General features: G+C 54.9%; 1 protein-coding gene across 5 annotated transcripts in view; it reads left to right on the top strand.

The window, feature by feature from the left end:
- The first annotated feature begins 831 nt into the window (after positions 1 to 831).
- The window catches only part of RXRA (retinoid X receptor alpha), a 94,818-nt gene continuing 84,740 nt past the window's right edge, over positions 832 to 10,909 (top strand). For 4 of the 5 annotated variants that reach the window (XR_009152288.1, XR_009152287.1, XM_058159151.1 and 1 more), the window contains exon 1: positions 832 to 1,201. Coding sequence is in view for 2 of the 5 variants with exons in the window: in XM_058159151.1 (XP_058015134.1) it covers positions 1,174 to 1,201 (28 nt within the window). In the remaining 3 variants the exon portion in view is untranslated. Of the gene's footprint in view, positions 1,202 to 2,569; positions 2,795 to 10,909 lie in introns of those variants that run through there. The other variant, XM_058159152.1, reaches the window with a different exon arrangement.

Below are 10,909 nucleotides of genomic sequence, written 5' to 3'. Positions count from 1 at the left end.
CCCTCCCCGCTCGGAATAAGGGGGGGGGCGAGTGTGTTCCAGGCTTTGGTCCGTCCTGCCGGGCAGCCAATGGCCGGCCGGGGTCGGGCGCTCGTCCGCTTCGGCCTGTGGGTGGCTGAGCGCGCCCGCCCCCCCGCCACGGCCGTGTTTGCAGAGCCGCCGCCAGGGCCAGCCCAGCTCGGGCGCCCTCCCGGCACGGGGCTGCGAGCGGTCCGCGGGGTTCGCGCCGGCCGGCAGCCGACAATCCCAGCCCGGCTTCGCTTTTCAGGCCAGGAGCGGGCCGAGAGCCGCCGCCGCCGCCAGACCGATGACCCGTGTCTCGGTCGGTTGGCCGGAGCAATGCCGAGAGGGGAGCAGCGCCCGCAAGGCTCCGGCTCTCCTTCCGCGCTGGACCCGCCGCCGCTCCCCAAACCCCGCCCGTCGTCCAGCCGATGGGGGGCAGCCAGGGTCCGGGACCCCGGCGGCTTCCACGCCGCTTCCCTCCCCCACGAAGCCCCCGTTCTCCGGCTGGCTTCCGAGGCCGTCGCCTGCCCAGCCAGGAGACGTCCCAGCCGCTCTTGGAAAGCCGGTCCTCTGGGTGCGCGGGGAGGGCCGCCGAGAGCCCCCGCCCCGGGAACGGCCCAGCGGACCGCCCCGTCGCCGTGGCCGGTCGGCCGTCGGGCTCCCCCTTCGCCGGGCCCCTTCGCGCTGCGGCTCCGAGAGAGAGAGAGAGAGAGGCGGACGCGCGCACTGGCTCGCTCCTCGCTCGCCCCTGGGACGCGGGCTGCGGGCGCGCGCAGGCCCCGACACAAGTCCTGTACTTTAGTTACATTGTTGGGCGAGTTTTCCCAACTCCCTCCGCCGCGGCATTGCGCACACCCCGCGGGACTGGCTCGGCTGCTCTCGACTCTGCCTCCGGCGGCCTTTCGAAAGGCGCTTCTGCCTGTGAGGAGGAGGAGGAGGAGGAGGCGAGGCAGGGAGCGAGGCTCCGGAGCGGCCGCGGCGGGAGGGGGGAGGAGAGCCCCGGCCCCCCATCCGCCAGCGCAACGCGGAGAGACGCGGAAGGGCCCTTCCAGCCGGCCGCCCCGGGATCCGCCTCCCTGCGCCTCTGGCTCGGCGGGCTCCGCAGCGGGGCCCTCCCGCCGCCGATCGCCACGCCGCGCCGCGCCGCTGGGCATGAGTTAAATCGCGGACATGGACACCAAACATTTCCTCCCGCTGGGTGAGTTGCTGCTGCTGCTGCTGCTGCGGGCTTCTTTCTCTGCGAGGGGAGCGCGGGGGAGGGCGGGGGGCTTGGGACAAACGGGAGCCCCGCGCGCTGGGGGCGGCCAGCCGGGCGAGGGCGCGGGCAGCGGCTGCCTCTTTTGCCCCCGAGCAGGCTCGGGCCGGGGGGAGCGGCCGCCTCTGCCAGTTGCGCGGCCCGGAGCGTTTCTCTGCGCGGCTGGAAGCTTCGGCCGGGCGCCAGGCCTCCTCGCTGCCGTGCGGGCTCAGTCCGAGTTGCCGGGAGCGGCGGCAAGTCACTGGGGTCTGCAACTCTCGCCGGGAGGCCGAGTGGCCCGAAGAACCGGAGCTTCCTGGACGACCCGGTCGGGCTCCCGTTCTCGGCTGTAGCGAGCGACCTTCTAGTCCGGCTCGGTCCTGCCCGGCCGAGGGTTTTCCCGGCCGGCTCGAGAGGCGCCGCCAGGACCTTCGGGGGAGCCTCCCGGCTGCCCCTCGCCGCTCCCTCCCAACCGCCGCCGCCCCCGGGTCAAACTGGCCGAGCTCCGGCTTCGCCTGCCCGCCCTGTTCCCGGGGCCTCGTGGAACGTCGCGGAGCCCCTTTTCCCGATGCCGGCGGGCGTCCCGCGGGCTTCGGCGCCGCCTCCAAGCGCGCTCCTCCGGGCATGAGCGGCCCTCTTGGTCGGGGTCAGCGTTGAAAGGGGCGCTGCGGGAGGGAGCCCTGCAGGCAGACCCGCCGGGAAGGGGCCGCGCTCGGCAGCGAAGCCGAGGGAGGCCGTGGCTCGTCGCCTGGGAGGGCCGCGGCCAGAGCTCGGCGGTGGGGTTGGCCTGCGCTGCGCTTTCCGCTCCTCCGCGAACTCTGCCCCCAAAACCCGGGGCGGGAAGGCCGGAGCCTCGGAAGGCCTGGAGGCTGCTGGCGGTGTTGTTGACAACTGCGGGCCTCGGCGGGCGTGTTGTTTCTGTTGTGGGTGTGAGGCAGAGGCGCTCCGGAGTGGGGGGGCGGCGGCGGTTGGGGCTCAGCAGGCATGTAAACAACTCATTAGGTCGACCTCCCGTCCGGCGCTCCGGCTTTGTTGGGCCTTCTCTGCCTTGAAAGCAAGAAGTGATTCCCCTGCGGAGCGAAAGGCGGGTTTTATCGTGGAAAGCCGCGATTCTGTATCTGAAGCTCCACAGAGACCGGTTGTCAAGAGCTGATCAGCTAATCACAAACGGAGCGATCGTTGTAGGATTCAGGCTGACACCGAAGCCGGAGAATTGGTTGAGTGAGAAAACCAACTGAGCCTGGGAAGCATCTGGGGCAGAGGTGCCTTTTAGGGCGTTCTTTGACAGCCATCGTGGTGCCTTGTTGCAGTGACAACCTATGATTCACAATCTCTGGGAGGCTGATGAGTCTCTACCCACTCAGGGTCCCCAGCACACAACTGGCATCTGGGGGACCAGAGACCGTCACACAGGTGTGCATTTCTGATCCAGGTGAGGCAAACAGGAATTTGCCTGTTCGGCTGCAGAATTTCTCCTATGCAGATGCCTGAGACCAGGGTCTGAGGCTGCAGAATTGTCACTGGATGGTATTTCGTGTCACCATTGGGCAGAACATGGTAATTATATTTAGCTTTCATTAACATAATTCTAATTAAGCGATTTTGACTTTTCCCCCACTGCGGCTGCCCTGCCACTGCTTGAGTGAGATTGGTCTCCCTGCTATAAGGCCCTGACTATTGACTGATGAGCCTTCCATGTGTCACGGAAGGATCATGTACCTTGCAGCCACTGTTGCTGTTGGCATTGTGTGAAGCTCCTGACTGGCTGCCTCAAAGGATGCTGCGTAGGGAGCATCTGCTTATCTGGCTCTGCTGCTCACATTAGCCTGTTTTGGGGGGGGTGCGTTTTGCACCCTTTGCAAGCGGTACCCAGATTCCCCTCACTGAGTTCTCTGGGATTGTGCTGGAGGCAACTGGACTGGGCTGAAGGCTCCAGAGTGGGGAATGGTCTGCCTCCATTCCCTCCCTGCTGGACAGTTGGGCATCCAGAGTCCGTGCTCCGGTTACTCAATGAATTACTGCAATGTTGATTCGTCTGTCGATTTTTCTTTTTTAAACAAATTGATGCCGGTTAAACTTCTGTGGGTCTGCTTGTCTTGTACTCCAGCCAGCTGTGGTCTTTTCCCAAAGAGAGTCCAGCCTCCCAGCCAAGTTGGCTTTTTTGCTCTGCTCTTCCCTCCCGTTTGTGCCAAGGCAGAGTTGACCTGTTGGGAGAGCTTGGCCATTGTCTTGATGCAGGGGTGACCCGTGTTATCCCATGAAGACATCTGGTCCACTCAGTTGGCCAGGCAGCAGCTGCAGTCAGCTTATTATCAGGGGTTAGATATTAGGCATGGCAGAGTGGGGGGGGGGGAGGGGGAGGGGGTGTTCACATGCTCCTGTAGGGGAAGCCCCTGGCTGGGCAGGTGCCCTTCTTCATGGAGACTGGACTTCATTCAGATGCTTGCCTTCAAGCCGGAGGGAAGGGAGAAAAATCCTCGCCTGTGATTCAGGTTGGAGTGGAGTCTTCCCAGGCCTGCTTCACACAACCAGTGCGCCATGCGGGGCTGAGCTGGGCTCTCAGCGAGCCTGTGTGTCCGCTTCCAAGCCCCCCTCGGGGAGCCCGAAAACTTGAGCAGGACCAATGGGCTGGGTGGGAGGGGGGCGCGCGGGAGGGAACTCTCGGCCATTGGGGAGGGGGGCCTGGGCGGAGCCTTCCTCCGCTGCGTCGCGCCCTCCGCGGCTTCCCCAGAAGGCCGGGGAGGGAGGGAGGGAGGGAGGGAAGGAGGGGGCGGGGAAGGGAGGGGAAGCGGAGGGTCCACGGCGCCTTCGGGGACTGACGTGTCCTCCGCAGCCCGCCCGGCGGCTACTCGGCCTCGAAAACGCGTCTTCCGCGGCGCCCTCGGTCAGCGCCCGCTCCGACCGCGGGACGCGGTGAAGACAAGCCTGGGGAGCCTCCGAGGAGCCGGACCGGGCGCTGCGTGTGTGTGTGTCTGCGTATTTGTTGCGGCTGCTGACCGGAGGCGAAACTTGGTCACTTTCAACCGGAATGATGATTTTGGACGGCTCGGCTTCTTGCGCAAATGCGGCCTTGGGTTCAGGAGTTCTTGGGGTCGGTCAGGTGCGGGCTCTGGCGGCTTCTGTGCGGATGGCACGCAGAGAGCGAGCCAAGATGGGAGCTTAGGAAGTTTCGTGTGCTGGGAAAATCCGGGATCCTTGGGAGTGTGTGAATCCAGCCCGGGAGTCATCTGGAGGCCGTGGGGTGCAGGTGCCTCCCTCCAGCTTTACTTAGCAGCCCTTCGCTTTTGGGGAAGAGCAAAGGATTTGGAGGGCCTCTTTCCTCTCCTGTCCTTTCCCCTCCTCACTGAGCAGTTTCAGAGTCGGGCCTCCTGTGACCCAGGATGGGAGGGCTGGCAGGTCTGTTCCCATGCAGGGAAACCACCCAGTCTTCCTGGTACCCTTCAGACCATTTTATAAAACTTTGGGTGAAAAGGCCAATTAAGGCCAAGCGGGCTTCAAGGAGTCAGGCCCAGCCTGGATTTGACTCTGGTCTTCCACCTGCTCTCCATAGGACCTCTTAGCCTGGACCACTCGGAGACTCTCGCCAAAACTAACCAACTATAATATATATATTTTTTATTTTATTTTATTTGCATTTATATCCCGCCCTTCTCCGAAGACTCAGGGCGGCTTACACTATGTCAAGCAATAGTCTTCATCCATTTGTATATTATATACAAAGTCAACTTATTGCCCCCAACAATCTGGGTCCTCATTTTACCTACCTTATAAAGGATGGAAGGCTGAGTCAACCTTGGGCCTGGTGGGATTTGAACCTGCAGTAATTGCAAGCAGCTGCTGTTAATAACAGACTGCATTAGTCTGTTGAGCCACCAGAGGCCCAATATAATATAATATAATATAATATTTGATACAATACAATACCCTATGATTTGTGTGCTGCTCATCTTGGATAGAGGGGGCACTTTTTAGTTCTCATTTTAGGAGCAGCTCATCTCCAAATGGTGATCCGGGGTCTTTCCCTCAGGAATAGAAGTGCAGGACCCCCCTTTCCTTTCAGTTCTCCCATACTGCTGATTTTTAGTCTGGGGGGGGGTGAACTTTGTCCTCTGAAATGAGAGACTAATGGCTTTCCTTAGCTATGTAGAACTACTCAGAACTCTTTATTTGTGCACTTGCTAACATTTTCTATAGTATATTATTCTACTACTACAGGGAACATGAAGGAGCTACAAGAAAATCTGCCCTTGACTTTTTTCTCCTTTGTTAGACTTGTCATTCTGTTCTTGCTTCCAAAGCTCATTTTTGTGTTTATTTGTCCAATTTCCACCCATTGTAATCAAAAGACTTAGTAGGCTGCAGTCACATCAAATTGCATTAAGAGTGCCCAGTATTTTCCTAGCAAATCTGCCAGCTTCAGCAGAGGAGACTGAACCAGGGGGCTTTGTGATCAAGTGTGGAGCTGAACAGTCTGACCCCCTGCCGTGTGCCAGCTCTTCCTAAATCTTCACAATTTTTGTGACTTTGGATTTCAGATCAGAGGCTGTGAGATGTACTAACACTTGCTATGACCTTGTCATCTTCTCCCATTAGTAGACTGATTGTTTCCTTGACTTTTTCCTTGGTTTGTTTACATATTGAAAGAAACTTTCATTATTATTATTATTATTGACAGTTTTGCAAGTCTTACTTCATTCTGAGCCTTAGCTTTCCTGACTTTGTCTTTGTAGTTTTGGGCTATTTGCTGGTATTCTGCTTTAGATATGTGTCCCTCTTTCAAATGTTGCTACTTGCCCAGTTTATCAGAGAGCTCTTTATGTAGCCATGCTGGTTTCTTCTGGGGTCTCTTATTTTACTTTTTCTGTGGGTTTTATAATCTCATTTTTCAGAGTTTCCCAAACTTCTTGGATTGTTTTTCCCTTTAAGATCTTCATCCATGGAATCCTTTCCAAGCTCTTTCTAAGTTTGTTGAAATCAGTTCTCTGAAAGTTTAAGGCACTAGTTTGACTTTGTTCTATTGCATGTACCTACATTATGTTGAATATTATATGGTCAGTGTCCCACAAAGTTCCCACAACTTAAACCCCCTCCATCATTTCATCTCTGAATTAAGAATTAAGTCCATTTCTCTCACTTTTTGGCTGACAAAAAATTGTCTGCTAGGTTCATAGGGAACCTGTCTGATCTTCCACTCGGTGCAGAGTTTGTCTCCCAATTGATTTCAGGGCAGTTAAGGTTCCCCATTACTATTGTAGTATTGCTTCCCACACACCTCTGCTAAATGATTAACAAAAAGTTCATCTATTTCCTTTCTTTGGTTGGGCAATCTGTAGTATACACCTATGGCAATGCCATTTCTTTCTCCTTTTATATTACCCCAAATGCATTCAAGAAAGTTTTCATCCTTGTTCTTTTGCATTTCTATAGAGGTATAGCTATTTCATACATATAACGTAACTCCACCTCCTCTGTGAAGTATTAGGACCACTTTATAAAACTCTAGTAAGGCCACGCCTAGAATACTGCAACCAATTTTGGTCACCATACTACAAAAGAGATGTTGAGACCTTGGAAAAAGTTCAGAGAAGAGCAACTAAGAGGATCAAAGGCCTGGAGACTAAAACATGAAGAATGGTTGCAGATTTTGGGTTTGACTAGTCTAAAGAAAAGAAGAATTAGGGGGTGAAATGATATAAGTATTAGAGGGGCTGCCACAGAGAAGAGGGGGTCAAATTATTCTCCAAAGCACCAGAGAGCAGGACAAGAAACAACGGATGGAAGCTAATCAAGGAGAGAAGCAATCTGGAATAAAGGAGAAACTTCCTAACAGTGAGGACAATTAACCAGTGGAACAGCTTGCTACCAAAAATTGTGGGCGCTCCATCACTGGAGGTTTTTAAGAAGAGACAGGACAGCCACTTTATCTAAAATAGTGTAGGTTGTCCTGTTTGAGCTGGGGGCTGGACTAGAAGACCTCATAGATCCCTTCCAGCTCTATTCCCATTCCCTTTCCATTCCTATTATTATTCCTTTTCTTTTGAACAGTTTAAAGCCCTTGAGCTGTAGAATGATTGGCAGGGTCCTTCCAGCCCTTCCATCCTCTGGTTGGGAAGCCCTTTGCTTCCAGCCATGTCCCACTAATTTCTTTCTCTGTTGTATCTGTTCATCCTGTTCCTCCCCATTGTGTCCTTGATGGTTTAAATGGGGCACTTTTGAAAGATGCCTCAGTTGTGTCCAGAGAGGGAGGAATCTGTTGGGAGACCGAAGCCATGGAGGCTTGCCTGCTGCTCTGGGTAGGGGCTCCAGCCTCTCTGATGCCAGTTGCTCCCAGGAGCTAAAAAGCAGCTATTCTCTTGTGGGAATGTTACAGAAACGATGGCCTTGGTTTGGGAGGAAACACACATGGCCACTGTCTCTCTTCTTTGTGCTCCAGGGGGGAAAATGGGGCTCTGTTAGTATTTTCTTCCTCTCCTCCCTGCAATCTTGCATAAAAATGAAATTGCTGTTGATAAAATGTGGCATGGGGAAGACGAGGGAGGGTCCAAGGACTTTTCTGTCTCCTTGCTGGCTCTGATTTTGCTCCAGCCGCTTGAAAGTTGTTTGATGCCGTGAGAGACATGGCCATTCTTTGCAAGCCCCGCAACCTCCTGCGTTGTGGTGTCAGGCACACCTGGCAGAAGCAGCAGCTGCGGTGGTTGTCCGTGGTTGCTGAAATGCCCCCAGATTTTCCTCCCCTGTGCCCCATGTACAGAGATGCCCGCTTCTTCCTTGCGGTGTGAGCCTGAAGTGTGGAAGATGGGCATTTGGATGGGTTGTTGGCAGAGGGTACCTTGTTTTAAAAGATATTAATATATTTTGCCACCTGGTGTGCTGTGTGTGCAGATGGGCTCAATGCTGGTTTCTTCCTTTCCACCTTTCAACTACCGATCCAGATTGTGCTCTGCCAACTGGTGCCACCTTCTTCAGTTTTTTGCTTTTTGGTGGATCAGGCTTGTCTCCCACCCAGGCAACTCAGTCTTTGGGGGAAGAAGTTGCAGCTTGGATTTTTTGCGGTGAAACTTGATGGGCGCCGTGGGGCCAAGGGCGATGGTCATGTTTACAGACTTTTCTCTTTTTTGGGTGGCCATGAGAACTAGTCTCTGCAGAGGTACAGAGGTACAACGAGGGGGCTGAGCATGTAAGGCTCCATGGGGCCACTGTTGCCACCTCTTTCCCTAGAATAATTAGAACTTTTTCAACTTTCAGAGGTTGCAGCTTGACGTGGCTTGGCGGGCAGTCCTTGGCAGAAGCAGTGAAGTCCTCAGGAAAGTGGGTGAGGACAGTGGGCAGGTTATTCCCTTGAAGACACCCAGAGTGGAGCTCTTTCCCTTCCCTCCACCTGGGCCAGGAGACCCACCAGCCGTTGCCTTTCCTAGCCCCTAGCTTGAAGAATGCTGATTGGGCCTCGAGGGGTGTGTGTGTGTGTGTGTGTGTCTTTCACTGTCTTGGTGAGGGAGGAGAGAGGTTGTGGCCTTTCATCCACTGGGCTGAAACACCCTTGCGCCTTGCATTCCTGGGAAAGATGGGGAGGGGGTCTTGGAACTCCAATGCCCCCACCCTGTTTTTCTCAATTGGTTGAAACTGAGGTTTTGGAGAGGTGAAAAGTTATGGAGATAAGCCAACCTGAAGGGGTCTCCAGCAGAACGCCCCCCCCCCTTCAAGGCTCACCACAACATGAGCACCTGGCCCTATTCCTAACCCAAACTGAGCTAGCAGAGAGAAGGCTCTGCAGACGATGGAGAGCAAGGGTCACTTTGGGTCCAGCGGCTTTAGCTTCTGGTGTCCCCGGGAGCTGTCGCATAAAGTCATAAGCACTGGGTTCCATTGCCGGCTGCTGTCAAGCTTATCCATGAGGGCCAGAAGCATGTCTTATCTTTTAAACAACAATGACAGCATGAAGTTCTCAGAAGCTGAATTTCCTGCTCTGCAGCTTTTCCAGTCCTCTGGATGACCTCCTTGGCCAAACCTCCTGGGAAGAGATGTCACCTTCCTAAAATGACAGGGTTGCTGGCCAATAAAGCCAGGCAGGAGCGCATGGTGTGGCAGGAAGAGGAGGAGAGCCATTCCTTGGGCTAATCTTGCTCTGCTTAGAACCCGGAAACGCCTCTTCTGCCTAGGACAGCTGAGAGCCCTGTTGAGCGCAGAATGGAAGCCCTTTTCCGCTGCTGGGTTTTCCCTGCTTTGAACCCTTGCCTAGGCCCTCTGCAGCTGGACAGCTCTGCTCATTAGCCCTTATCGCCCCCTCCCTCATTGGGGGTGGAATGGCCTCCGGGCCCTGCAGAGACCTCATTAGGGGGGTTCGAAGGGGGAGGGCGAATGAAGGCGTCCTTTGGAAGCTGCCCTCCCTCTTCCTTTGCTTCAAGAGGAAACCCCTTCCTCCCCCACCCCCGTCCAAGGAAACCCTCTGAGGTAGGAACAGGATGGATTGGCGCTTCTGAACAGGCAAAGCACTTGCCGGATCATTGGCCTAAATGAGGGAAGTGGCTGGGTCCTCTGCTGGAGTGGAGCAGCACAGACATTCTGGATCGATTCAAAGATGGCTCAAGCCATCCCTCGGCCCACAAGACCCTGTCCTGCCCCTGTGGAGGAAAGTCTGCTGCTGGGTTGGGGCCCTTGGGACTCTCCAACCATGGGGACCTGGACCAGTCTTAGCAAGGGTGAACAAACCCCAACACACGAGTCGTTTGTTCAGGCACTGTTCACTCTGTGTTGGCTTCAGTTATGGTGACCAAACCTTCGTAGTTCTACTCATTCTGCCTCCTCATCCCTCGTCTTCCTCAGTGGAGACACGTGGCTTCCCGGGAGCCTTTCACCCCTTGCTGTCCTGAGGCAGCAGGACAGAGGCTAGGCGATCTAAATGGGGTGTCTGTCCACTGTGGGACTGTCCCCCTCCAATTCTGGAAGGCAACAAGGGCAAAGCTGTCCTGGAAAGGTAGGGATGAGGAGAACCGCTTGTCTAGTTGGCTTTGAGGCCAAGGCAGGACTAGACCGAAGTGGCTCCTTGAAACATTTCTTGATGTCCAACTGTAATCTCAACCACCATCTCCGTCCTTGTAATAGAAACCCGTCATTTCTTGTCCTGCCTTTGAATAATTCTGCCCCATTTCCATCATGGCAGCCCTTCAAACCCTAAAGGACAGATGTCATTGATTCCTTCTCCAGGCTAAACACATCCAGCTGTTTGTCAAAAGTTCTTGATCATTTCTCTCCTTCCTAAAATCTGATGCCCAGGACTGGATGCAGCTTTCTAGCAGTGAGCTGACCAGGACAGAGTAGAGAGAAACAAGAACTTCTCTGGCCTTCAACATAGGGGTTCTGTTGATGTATCCTAGAAATTGCATTGGGTTTTTTTTTTCTGCAGCTGCCTCATGTCCACTAAAATACCCAGCCAGATGGGTGGGATTCTTCTCATCTCACCTATGTCTTTATGTTCTACCCACACCTTTAATAGGTCCCCTATTACTAAAATTCCTTTTACTGGTTTGTGTTCCATCTTGTCAAGATCCTGAATCATAAGATGCTGGGATTTGTGACACTGGGGACATTCAAGTGACTCGTTGGCTTTCCAGTCTCCAGGCCTTGAGGGCAAGTTTGAGGTGATGCAAAAAGTAGCTTGTGCAATCTTGGTAAGAA

The sequence above is a fragment of the Ahaetulla prasina genome, chromosome 16, assembly GCF_028640845.1.
Source record: "Ahaetulla prasina isolate Xishuangbanna chromosome 16, ASM2864084v1, whole genome shotgun sequence".
NCBI classification, from domain to species: Eukaryota; Metazoa; Chordata; class Lepidosauria; order Squamata; family Colubridae; genus Ahaetulla; species Ahaetulla prasina.
This window is presented reverse-complemented; position numbering and strand designations above follow the sequence as displayed.